At 35.4% G+C, this 13,330-nt stretch overlaps 1 protein-coding gene across 1 annotated transcript in view; it reads left to right on the forward strand.

Moving 5' to 3' along the window:
• LOC127880113 (piwi-like protein 1) overlaps positions 1–11,807 on the forward strand; it is a 124,474-nt gene extending 112,667 nt beyond the window's left edge. The window contains 4 exon segments of the mRNA XM_052427378.1: positions 2,598–2,615; positions 2,617–2,723; positions 8,073–8,220; positions 9,600–11,807. Of these exon segments, the coding sequence (XP_052283338.1) occupies positions 2,598–2,615; positions 2,617–2,723; positions 8,073–8,220; positions 9,600–9,716 (390 nt within the window). The 3' untranslated portion in view covers positions 9,717–11,807.
• Positions 11,808–13,330: the final 1,523 nt, after the last annotated feature.

Here is a 13,330-nt window from a genome sequence, read left to right on the forward strand (position 1 = left end):
AAACCTTTTCCAAGGGATGTGCAGAAAAACGGATATTGGCCTTTACCATGTATCAACATTTTCTACAAAGTTAAAATAGTGGTATCCAAAGTACATAAGTTAATGTAAAGTTATATTTATGACTATGTTAACTTTTAAAAGCATTAATTTAAAACAATACGGCAATAACTTGTTCAAGTTGACCATTAATTATATATTTGGCTGTTACCAACTGTTGCCCCTTATAATTGATTTAACGCAACGGTTAGTTTTGCTTTATTTCAAATAACTTTTTAATATAAATTCTCTTACGAATTTCAACTAGTGCATAACACAGGTGGTTAGCGTGTGGCTATGATATAAATTATTGAAAACATCATTTTGAATGTTAAATAATCAAATTTTAACGAAAAATCAACTTCTGAAAAATAAATGTTCTACTTTCAAATATATATATAACAAGGCATCAAAATCACCCGAAAATGGGCATTGTGCAGCGATTTTCACGAACTCGGTCTTATTCAACGCAGAAATGAATTTCCTTTCTGTAAAATGTACAATATTTGAACAAATGCTGGGTCAAATTTTAAGACATAACACGATATACAACTCCGCTCAATAACTCGGGCAATTGTCATTGTATCTTCACAAATCTTCGCGAAAAATGTGAAAGGCAATAACACCTAGGTCAGGTTTGATAAAATAGCCAAATTGACCCAGACACTTCTCAGTTACGGCCCTTGAATCATCGAAAAAACGTGCGTTTTTTCTCGTTTCCGCTCAATAACTCAGCTTATGGCTTTAGACAGGAAGCGGCTTTCCTTTGATGATGTCAAACTGTCAATTCATACAGAGTGCAAATTTTACTAACTCTTTGTTTACAATTCCAGTAAAAAACACACTTGCTAACATTAAACTTTAGTTTAAATTATTAAAATAAAGCAGAAGTAAAGTTGACAAATATGATTTAATTAATTCGCCTCAGTTTAAATAAGACTTTTTGCGCTGTAAATCAACAAGTTTTCGTGACAACAACAACTTTAATAACCATTACCGCAACGACATGGGGATCGATCTACCTCGATTTTTTTTTTCATGAACGATCTCATAAGTCGAGACCATAATTTAAATCAATTTTTGGAGGAAAAAAATCTCGACTTATGACTGCATTTTTACGGTAAAATAATTTATAAATTATCATAAAAACATGCAATAGGCGAAAATCGTCGCAGCGTCGCGAGATATGCAAATTATATCTATATGTAGCTTTCGCTAAACATTATAAGCATATTAAAGAGAAATAGATTTAGCAAAAAATCGTAGCGTTTCAACTCAGTTTCCGTCTGCAACAGATGTATTTTCATTTGTTCTTAGTTTCCGTCTGCAACAGATGAATTTTCATTTGTTCTTACCTTATCTCTGATAAATTCGCCCGTCTCCGTAATTTTGTCGTTTGAGGTTTGAATTAACGTGTTGAATCATGAATATTAATTAGTTCGTTTTCGTACTTTACCGTACTCGACCCCAAAATAAAAATCGCTATATTGTTTGTTTTCAACCAATTTCAGCCGGATTGACAGTGATATCCTGAATAAAAATACGTTTTCTTACAATTCTGCCCATATATAAATATATATACGCGAGCTGTTACTTTAATTTCGATAATCAGCCAATTCTATACAGGCACTTCTGAGTTACGGCCCTTGAATCATCAAGAAATGCGTTTTCGCTCAATTACGCAAGTAATTGTCATCGGATCCACTGGTGGTTAGAGTGTGGCTATGATATTAATTAGTGAAAACATCATTTTGAATGATAAATAATCAAATTATAACAAAAAATTAACTTTTCTGAAGAAAAAAAAATTCACTATCAAATATTTATATAACATATGGTATGCAACTCAAAATCATCCGAAAACGGGTTGCATCGTTTTGAACAGCCATATCTTCATCAATTGTGCAGCGATTTTCGAGATCTCGGTCTTATTCAACGCAGAAATGAATTTCCTTTCTGGAAATGTATATGTCTTGCAATATTTTTACAAATGCTGGGTCAACTTTTAAGAAATGACACGATACACAACTCGCATGACCCAGTTGACACTGCTCAGGCAGTATTTAAGACTGAAATCTTCACGAAGTCAAGGGCATTTTCCATGCAAAGTTCACAAACCTCGATACCATAATTCAATAAAACGTATGGAAAAAAATTATTACCGTGCTTGCCGTTACATTATGCATCAAAACTAGCTGTCCAGCGCTGTTTGAAACCTTTGTTTACATACATTTCAACTAACTGGCATTTTAAACACACGAGTGATTTGCAGAGGTGTGTCTTTACCACTGGAGATTTCATTCAACGTCAAGTTTTTTTTACATCAAAGCTTCTCATATCATAACCATACATGGATTTGCTTTTGATTTATAAACAACTCTGACGAAGAGTTGAAGCAAGATGTTGGAAGTTCATTTTTGAAATGTTATCAGGCCAGCTGTTTACTGCAGGCCAGATATATAAAAATATTAAGTGAGAATTTGTTAAAAAAGGAAAAAATATACATTAAAATCTCTTAAACAAAAATAATTTAAACTTATAACAATGTTAAACCCTTTCAGGCCTCGTGTAGGAATGGTTGTTGTTAAGAAGAGGATCAACTCTCGGTTCTTTGCCCGCGCTGGACAAGGCCTGGGTAATCCACCACCTGGAACCGTCATTGATAACACTGTCACCAAGCCTGAATGGTGGGTTGTTTTCTTTATGTTAGGTTTTTGTGGTCGCTTTTTGTCCGTTATGCGTTGTGCAGCCTCAATATTTGCCTTGATAACACTACAGAGGCCACAATTGTTGTTCAATCTTTATGAAATTTGGTCAGAAGAGTCGTCTCAACAACATCTTGGACGAGTTTGAAAATGATGCTGGTTGCCTGAAAAACATGGCCACCAGGGGGTGGGGCATTTTTCCTTATATGGCTTTAGTAAAACTTTGTTAACACTCTCGAGGCCACATTTTTTTGTCCGATCTATATGAAACTTGGTCAGAAGATTCGTCCCAATGATATCTTGTACGAGTTGGAAAATGGCTCCAGTTGATTGAAAAACATGGCCGCTAAGGGGCGGGGCATTTCTCCTTGTATGGCTATATATGGCTATAGTAAACACTCTTGAAGCCACACTTTTGTCTGATCATCATGAAGTTTTGTCAGAAGATTTGTCTCAATTATATCTTGGAAAAGTTTGAAAATGGTTTCAGTTGGTTGAAAAACATGGCCGCCAGGGGGCGGGCATTTTACTTTATATGGCAGTATATGGCTATATTAAAACCTTATTAACACTCTTGAAGCCACATTTCTCGGCCGATCTTCATAAAACTTGGTCACAAGATTGGTCCCAATAACATCTTGATTGAGTTAAAAAAAAGATTCCGGTTGAATGAAAAACATGACGATCAGGTGGGCGAGGCGTTTTTTCTTCTATGGCTTTAGTAAAACCTTATTAACTCTCTAGAGGCCAAATTTATTGTTTGATCATCATGAAACTTGGTCAAAAGATTAGTCCAATTGATGTCTTGGATTAATTCGAAAATGGTTCCAGTTAGTTTAAAAACGTGGTAACCAGGGGGCGGGGCATTTTTCCTTATTTGCTATATATGGCTTTAGTAAAACCTTGTTAACACTCTTGAAGCCACATTTATTGTCTGATCTTCATGAAACGTGGTCACAAGATTTGTCCCAATGATATCTTGGATGAGAAACATTGTTCCAGTTGGTTTAAAAGCATGGCCGCCATTGGGCAGGGGCATTTTTCCCTATATGGCTAATGCAAAACCATATTAAAACCCTAGAGGCCAAATGTATGGTCCGATCTTCATGAAACTTTGTCAGAACATACGTCCCAATGATATCTTGAATTAGTTCCAAAATGATTCTGTTCTGTTGAAAAACATGGCAAACAGAAGGCGGGGCATTTTACCTTAACCTTGTTAACACTCTAGAGGCCACATTTATTGTCTCATCTTAATGAAACTTGGTCAAAAGATTTGTCTCAATTATGTATTAGACGAATTCCAAAATGGTTTTGGTTGGTTGAAAAACATGGCCCACAGGAAGCGGGACATTTTTCCTTTTAGGGTTTGAATAAAAACTTTTTAACACTTTAAAAGTCACTTTTATAGTCTAATCATCATGAAACTTGGTCAGAACATTTGTTCTAATGATATCTTGAACAAGTTCGAAAATGGTTCCAGTTTCTTAAAAAAATGGCCTCAATAGGGCGGGCTTTTTCACTTGTATGGCTATATATTACTTTAGTGAAACTTTGTTACACTCTAGAGGCCACATTTATTGACTGATCTTTATGAAACTTGGTCAGAAGATTTGTCCCAATGATATATTGGACGAGTTTAAAATAGTTCTGGTTGGTTGAAAAATATGGCTGCCAGGGGGCATTTTTCCTAAAATGGCTATAGTAAAAACTTTTTAACACTCTTAAAGTCACATTTATTGTCCAATCTTCATAACACTTGGTCAGAACATTTGGTTTAATGCTATCTTGAAATCAGTTCAAAAATATTTCCTGTCTGTTGAAAAACATAGCCACCAGGTGTCGGGGAATTTATCTTAATATGGCTGTAGTAAAGCCTTGTTAGCACTCTAAAAGTAACATTTATTGTTCACTCTGTATGAAACTTGGTTAGAACATTTGTTCTTACGATATCTTGTGGCTGCACTGAGCAGATCAGTTCCTTTGTATCTCAGGTGAGCGACTTTGGGCCTTTCATGCCCTCTTGTTATCATATGGCATAACTTCAATGTGGGTTAAGGATAAAGCTGCATTTGTATTGTTTGTGATATGTAAGTTTGTTGTTAAATAATTTACAAGTTATGAATAACGCATCCCTAAACAGATTATCTGGATAGGAATTATTGTTACTATCCACTACTTTTTCAAACAAGTTACCTGTTGCGTATTCAGTACAAGGAAATACATACAACGCCACATTACAACACATGAAACACATGAACGGCTTAGACAGACAGACAGATAGAATAGTTTATTAACGTCTCACTTTTGTACATAAAACACAGTAAAACAGTACAAAATCTAATATATATATAATATGTACAAAACCGCTCTAAAAGAGTTACGAGAGACGAAGGTTCTAAAAATTCTAAAAGTGTTCAACGATTTTATACATCATAGAATCTTTCACATCTGTTAGAAATATAAATAAAAGATTCTTAAGGAAATTCGATTTAAAATGATTAATGTTCTTAAAATAAATAAAAATTACAACTGTTAGAAATATAAAAAAGATCCTGAAGGAAATTCGGTTTAAAATTATTAGTTTTCTTAAAATTAATAAAAATATATATCATCAAACAATACAGTAAGAGAAAATTTCAATTTGTACATTATAAACAGTTTTGTACTTATGAAGTACAAAGTATATTATTATTCGATACAAAATTTACTATACGCACACATTATATGGATTATATATACATGTGGTTGCGTCGCTTCATTAAATATCATGACAGGCTCTGGCACTGGGTTTAATGATGCGATCATCTGACAGCAAGAAGTTCATTTTCTCTCTTGGGTTTAATGTGTTGAAATTTTGGTTTACCAAAAGAGCACTTTCTTTTAAATTGGATCTTATATTTTCATATAGCGGACACATTATTAGGGCATATTCTTCACTTTCGACACACGTCTTACAGATAAAACAATATCGTTCTTTTTCTGGTACATCTTCTTACCGTCCTGTTTCAATACCAAGAGGTGCAACACCACAGCGGCATTTTGCCAAGGCCCTACGTTGTGCTCGACTTATCGTACAACACTTGACGTATGGCTCTACAGTGAATTCTGTCTTAAACTGCCTATAGTTCTGAAGTTTATTACCCCCATTTGCGCGTATTTGACCATGTTCTCTATTTACAGTGTCTTCCCATTTACGCTTAAATTTGTTGAACATAACTTGTTGATAGCTATTAATTATCAACGTTTATTGAGCTTTACTGTATGTGTGTCCATGGCTAAGAGCGGCATTTCGCAGTTTTGTATTGACTGGTAAGATTATAGTTTTGCTCCAGTTGTTCCGTCGTGCACCCTGACTAGTTAAGTAGTCAAAACACTGTTTATTATGCCCCCCTTCGAAGAAGAGGGGGTATATTGCTTTGCTCATGTCGGTCGGTCGGTCTGTCGGTCGGTCCATCCACCAGGTGGTTGTCAGACGATAACTCAAGAATGCTTGGGCCTAGGATCATGAAACTTCAAAGGTACATTGATCATGACTCGCAGATGACCCCTATTGATTTTGAGGTCACTAGGTCAAAGGTCAAGGTCACGGTGACCAGAAATAGTAAAATGGTTTTTGAATGATAACTCAAGAACGCATACGCCAAGGATTATGAAATATCATGGGTAGATTGATCATGACTTGCAGATGACCCCTATTGCTTTTGAGGTCACTAGGTCAAAGGTCAAGGTCACGGTGACCCGAAATAGTAAAATGGTTTCCAGATGATAACTCAAGAACGCATACGTCTAGGATCATGAAACTTCATGGGTAGATTGATCATGACTCGCAGATGACCCCTATTGATTTTGAAGTCAGTAGGTCAAAGGTCAAGGTCACGGTGACCCGAAATAGTAAAATGGTTTTTGGATGATAACTCAGAACGCATACGTCTAGGATCATGAAACTTCATAGGTAGATTGATCATGACCTGCAGATAACCCCTATTGATTTTGAGGTCACAAGGTCAAAGGTCAAGGTCACAGTGACCCGAAATAGTAAAATGATTTTCGGATGATAACTCAAGAACGCTTTTGCCTAGGATCATGACACTCTATAGGTACATTGATCGTGACCCGCAGATGACCCCTATTGATTTTCAGGTCACTAGGTCAAAGGTCAAGGTCACAGTGACAAAAATCGTATTTACACAATGGTTAGCCACTACAATGGACAGCCCATATGGGGGCCATGCATGTTTTACAAACAGCCCTTGTTTAGTCTGTTATCGTCCATCCTGTTTAAGCGAAACCATTGTCCTAGCACTGATTTCCACTGTCGAATGTGCGGTGGGGTCCATCCCATGTCTCCTGTGACTGCTGCGTTTGGTGTATATCTCCCTACACCTAGGAAGAAGCGACAGGCTTTGTAATGGACAGCATTTATACATGTGACTTCCTGTATTCCCCATATTGCAGCTCCGTAGCTTATTGTTGGCCACACCATTGTGTCGTATAGCTTAGTAAAGATTTCATAGTCCGTTCCACCTAGCGCTTTATACTTCAAGATCATAAATCCCAAGGGCTCTAGACGCTGACTATGCTACGTGTTTTGCGGTTATAGAATAGTCCAATGTATCTGTTAAAACGAGGCCCAGATAGCTATATTGACTGACTCGTTCTATAATTGCTTGGTTGCACTTGAACACAAACTCCGTCGGTGATGTTTTAGATGTTCTAAAATGTAAGATTTTCGTTTTATTGGTATTTAGTGTTATGTTGTTAATAGTGCACCATTGAGATAATATAACGATGTCAGTACATATTGTCTGGTTTGTCAAAACGGGTTAATAAAATTTCCTCGTTTTCAGAAGTTTAGAAATTATGTTCATTGTATGTTAAATTGTAAGTATTTTCCTGACTTGTATGACAATCGGTATAATGTTTGGGCATTTGTCTAACATTAAAGACTTGCTGATAGTAATAAAAATTTCTTTTCTAAAATATATCTGAAGTTGTATTATTCCTTCATTGAATTGAAATATTTTTGTTCTTAACTTAAATCACTTGCTGGATCATGAAACGATTTATATCAAATTTGTCTCAGAATTTTCTGCATCAAATTTGCACAAATAATTTTCATTTGTTTACGATGAAACATGATCAGAGAATTTCATGTATACGAAGAAATGAAAGCGGTCCACAGACCATGTTAGTTGTAAGATTTCCAATCATAACAAAAATATGTATACTTTTACTGACGCCAGCAGGTGATTTCATGCAGCAAGTTTATTTGATACATATTTTTTTCCAGATCCAAATCTTAGTGCAAACATTCTTCCCTGGTTTCAGGTATGACTTCTTTGTGGTGTCCCAGTCAGTTCGTCAGGGCACTGTTACTCCGACCCACTACAACATCATCCATGACACCACAGGTCTCAAACCTGACCACATGCAGCGACTTACCTACAAGTTGTGCCATCTCTACTACAACTGGCCGGTTAGTTAGAGTCAACTTTAATTTTAATGATGTGTTTTAAAGCTCACCTGTCACGAAGTGACATGGTGAGCTTATGTGACCGTGTGATGTCCGGCGTCCGTTGTGCGTGTGTGCGTCCGTCCGTCAACAATTTGTTTGTGTAGACAGTAGAGGTCACAGTTTTCATACAATCTTTATAAAATTTGGTCAGAATGTTGATCTTGATGAATTCTGGGTTGGGATTGTATTTGGGTCATCTGGGGTCAAAGCACTAGATCACTAGGTTAAAAACTAGGTCACAAAATAGGTCAAATAATAGAAAAACCTTGTGTAGACAATAGAGGTCGCAGTTTTCATCCAATCTTTATGAAATTTGGTCAGAATGTTTATCTTGATAAAATCTGGGTTGGGATTGTTGTCGGTTTGTCTGGGGTTAAAAACTAGGTCACAAGGTCAAAAACTAGGTCAAATAATAGAAAAACCTCGTGTAGACAGAAGAGGTCACAGTTTTCATCAAATCTTTATGAAATTTGGTCAGAATGTTTATCTTGATAAAAGCTGGGTTGGGATCGTATTTTGGTCATTTGGGGTCAAAAACTAGATCACTAGGTCAAAACCTAGGTCAAATAATAGAAAAACCTTGTGTAGACAATAGAGGTCGCAGTTTTCATCCAATCTCTTTGAAATTTGGTCAGAATGTTTATCTTGATGAAATCTGGGTTGGGATTGTATTTGGGTCTTTTGAGGTCAAAAACTAGGTTACTAGGTCAAATAATAGAAAAACCGTCAACAATTTGTTTGTGTAGACAGTAGAGGTCACAGTTTTCATCCAATCTTTATGAAATTTGGTCAGAATGTTTATCTTGATGAAATCTGGGTTGGGATTGTATTTGGGACATCTGGGGTCAAAAACTAGGTCATTAGGTCAAAAACTAGGTCACTAGGTCAAAAACTAGGTCACTAGGTCAAATAATAGAAAAACTTTGTATAATCAATAGAGGTCACAGTTTTCATCCAATCTTTATGAAATTTGGTCAGAATGTTTATCTTGATGAAATATGGGTTGGGATTGTATTTGGTTAATCAGGCGAGCGATTCAGGGCCATCATGGCCCTCTTGTCTATATTTTCTTGTTTTAATCAATTAATTATTGTGTCTACTCATGCATGTATAATAATTCATTTATGATGTTACAATAAATTAGCAGTCATAAAGCTTCATGACTGATCGTACAAACGTGTCTATAAAAAGGTCAACTGACAGAAAAATACACCTTGCGTAGCGATATATTTTTAGCGATTAGTGTATTATAAATCTGGATTATAAAGTATAGTATTGTGATTTTTCAAACAAATTGGATGTTTCACGAGGTTGTTACTTGTGTGCATGTTGTATTTCAGGGCACAATTCGAGTACCAGCCCCCTGTCAGTACGCCCACAAGCTTGCCTTCCTGGTGGGACAGTCAATTCACAGGGACCCAGCCATTGAGCTATCGGACAAGCTTTACTTCCTATAAAGTAATGAATGCATGATCACCGCACTCGTACCAGATGACGAATCCAGCAGCCCAGAACAAGAGTCATCGTGTAACTGAATACGAATCCAGCAGCCGAGTACAAGAGTCATCTTGTAACTGAATACGAATCCAGCAGCCCAGTACAAGAGTCATCGTGTAACTGAAAGCCAGGGCATCAAAGCAGTAGCATCTTTGTGTTTAAACGAACTTTCAAGATTTGCAAATCGCAATTAAGTTACCATGAATTTCTTATCTTTTTACGTGTGTGATATATTACTTACATGTAGGTCATTCTGATATATATTTTTCAAAGGGTGTCATATTGTCATATTTGAAGCTTTGTGTTTAAAATGACGCAAACTGTATAAGGTAAAAAATTTTTTAAATGAATAGGTCAATCAACCATAATGTTAAATCTTGTTTAAAAATCAGAATGACATTCTTTATTTGATGTTTCATATGGTGTCAAACAGGGTAAGCCATAGCCATAGTCACCGGTATTATTATTAAATGAAATGAAAGATTGTGTTTAAGTTAATAAATCACCTTAACATGTATATTTGATATTTTTATGTCCCCCACTATAGTAGTGGGGGACATATTGTTTTTGCCCTGTTGGTTGGTCTGTTGGTTGGTTGGTTTGCGCCAACTTTAACATTTGCAATAACTTTTGCAATATTGAAGATAGCAAACTTGATATTTGGCATGCATATGTATCTCATGGAGCTGCACATTTTGAGTGGTGAAAGGTTAAGGTCATCCTTCAAGGTCAAAGGTCAAATATATGGGTCAAAATCACTCATTTAATGTACACTTTTGCAGTTTTTCAATATTCAAGATAGCAACTTGATATTTGGCATGCATGTGTATCTCATGGAGCTGCACATTTTGAGTGGTGAAAGGTCAAGGTCATCCTTCAAGGTCAGATGTCAAATATATGTGGCCAAAATCGCTAATTTTATGAATACTTTTGCATTATTGAAGATAGCAACTTGATATCTCATGGAGCTGCACATTTTTAGTGGTGAAAGGTCAAGGTCATCCTTCAAGGTCAAATATATGGGTCAAAATTGCTCATGTAATGTCACTTCTGCAATATTGAAGCTAGCAAATTTATATTAGAAATGCATGTGTATCTCATGGAGCTGTACATTTTGAGTGGTGAAGGGTCAAGGTCATCCTACAAGGTCAAACGTCATATAGGGGGACATTTTGTTTCACAAACACATCTTGTTATTTATGCCGTTATGTGCTGATGGTAGTGAATTATTTGTTGCACATGTTTGCAACGTCAAATCTTGACCAACTACAATATTCATGTAAAAGGGGATTAAACTTTAATATAAACAATAACTTAAATTGGGATATATGAAAAAACAAAACAGTATTTCTACATTTGGGTTGATTTCTTATAAATAATTATAAATAAACAAATTGTTGAAGTTTTAACAAAATAGAGCTGTGAAAGCTTTAAACTACAATATACTGACCTTATATCAAGAACTATAAAGTCACTAAATAAACAAGCCTTAAAACATATGCTGTGTTTTGTGTATCTTCGGTTGAGTCTAGTTAAGTACAAAAGAAAAAATATAATTATTACTTTGATTTTTAATTGTTCCGATAATTCAGTATAACATTCAGGAAATTAACAAAATGCATTTATTTTGAAGAACTATGTTTGGTCCTGGCAATTAAATTCTTTTTAGTTTAGTCAGTAAAAGTTATAATTTAGTGTTTACATTGAAATACGCACATGTTTATGTTCAGTGTAGATGGACTATGTAAGAGTATTTTAGATACATGTATATACGTGCCTGTGTGTTTTAAGCTTCGGTCATTGTTGACGAAAAAGCTCATGAAAAAATACTAATTTCTCAAAAAAATACACGCCAATCTCTTTTAATATAACACTTATGATAGACTCGACTGAATCTAGACGGCCTACCTCTTTCTTCTCTCCACAATATAATATTCTGAAACTATATTTTTTCAGCTAAATTTGTTAGAGCTTACATTCTCAAACTTCTATGGTAGTTTGTATGACTGTAAAATGTATGTTTTCAGAAATAAAATGTTTTGAAAAAAATACATGCAAACAAGATCTTCCAGCATTTACAATCTAGGGAATTGGATTTCAAATGCTGAAGTTAAAGACAACAGGTTTTTCAAATACTTAAACTGGTTCGCAATAATGTACATTTGTAGTTCTGAGTGTAAGTATGATATGAAAATTCAGAACAAGGAAAATAATGTGTGTATCGGCTCTCACTTACGACGTCGAAGTGTCTACTGGGTTGCCGGTCAACTAGTGCCGTATTCAACACGTACCTGAATTGGTCAAAAATATTTGTATGATAGTCTAGGATTATCAGTTTATAAGAATTAATCATATAGATGATGTTTTCTTTTTTGCTCATGGTGAGCTTTTGTGGTCGCCATTGTCCGCTGTACGTTGTGCGAGGTCAACATTTCCCTTGTTAACATTATAAATGCCAAATTTATTTCTGATCTTCAAGAAATTTGGTCAGAATTTGTGTGCCAATGACTCTGGGACGAGTTCGAAAATGGTTCCGGTTGGTTGAAAAACATGGCCACCATAGCGGAGCAATTTTCCTTATATGGCTATGGTAAAACCTTTTTTAACACTCTAGAGGTCATAATTATTTATGGTCCGATCTTCATGAAACTTGGTAAGAAGATTTATCCCAATTACATCGAGTTTGAAAATGGTTCTTCTCATCAGAAGTCAGATATCAAGAAGAAATTATTTGAAATAATTCCATATTATTTTAGATTGTATAATAGGTGCTTTTGTGGTACTTTATCGAAAGCTTTAGCAAAATCCATAATAATGGTGTCGGTTTGTATACCTTGATTATTTGATTGTGTTAGGTTTAGGAGGAATTATAACAGTTTTGTTTCACAAGAACGGAAAGGTTCTGGTGGGTTGAAAAACATGGCCGCCAGTGGGCATGGCATTTTCCCTTGCATGGCTATAGTAAAAGCTTGTGATCACTTGTTTTCACATTTTTGTCCACTCTTCATGAAACTTGGTCAGAATATTTATTTTAATGATATCTTGGATGTATTTGATAATTGGTTGGTTGAAAAACATGGCCACCAGGACGGGGAATTACCATTATATGGTTAAGGTAAAACCTTATAAGTATCCTAAAAGTTACATTCATAGTTCACTATTCATGAAATGAAACGTGGTCAAAACATTTGTTCTAATGATATCTTGGGCTAAACAGAACAGGTCAGTTCCTTTGTATCTACGATCAGCGACTTCGGGCCTTTCAGGCACTCTTGTATCTTAATATTTCCACTTGAATTATGTAAGCATGCGGTTGTTACAAATAACATCTCTTTCGCCCTTGCGGTCGGTGTTTTATTCTAGGCTTATATGTTTTAATGGTGTGAAAGGTGTTATATACAGCGTACTTTAATTAATTACCTAGCATGATTCATTTTGAGTGAAGTCAGTTTTGCTTTAATGTGTGTCGCAAAAAGGGAAATTGTGTGAAAGGTATTGTATACAGCCACGATAATTATTTGCGATTTTTCATTCTACGTATGTTGATATGTATATTGATCAATCCGTTATGCTT

This window comes from Dreissena polymorpha, chromosome 1 (assembly GCF_020536995.1).
Source record: "Dreissena polymorpha isolate Duluth1 chromosome 1, UMN_Dpol_1.0, whole genome shotgun sequence".
In the NCBI taxonomy this organism is placed as follows: domain Eukaryota; kingdom Metazoa; phylum Mollusca; class Bivalvia; order Myida; family Dreissenidae; genus Dreissena; species Dreissena polymorpha.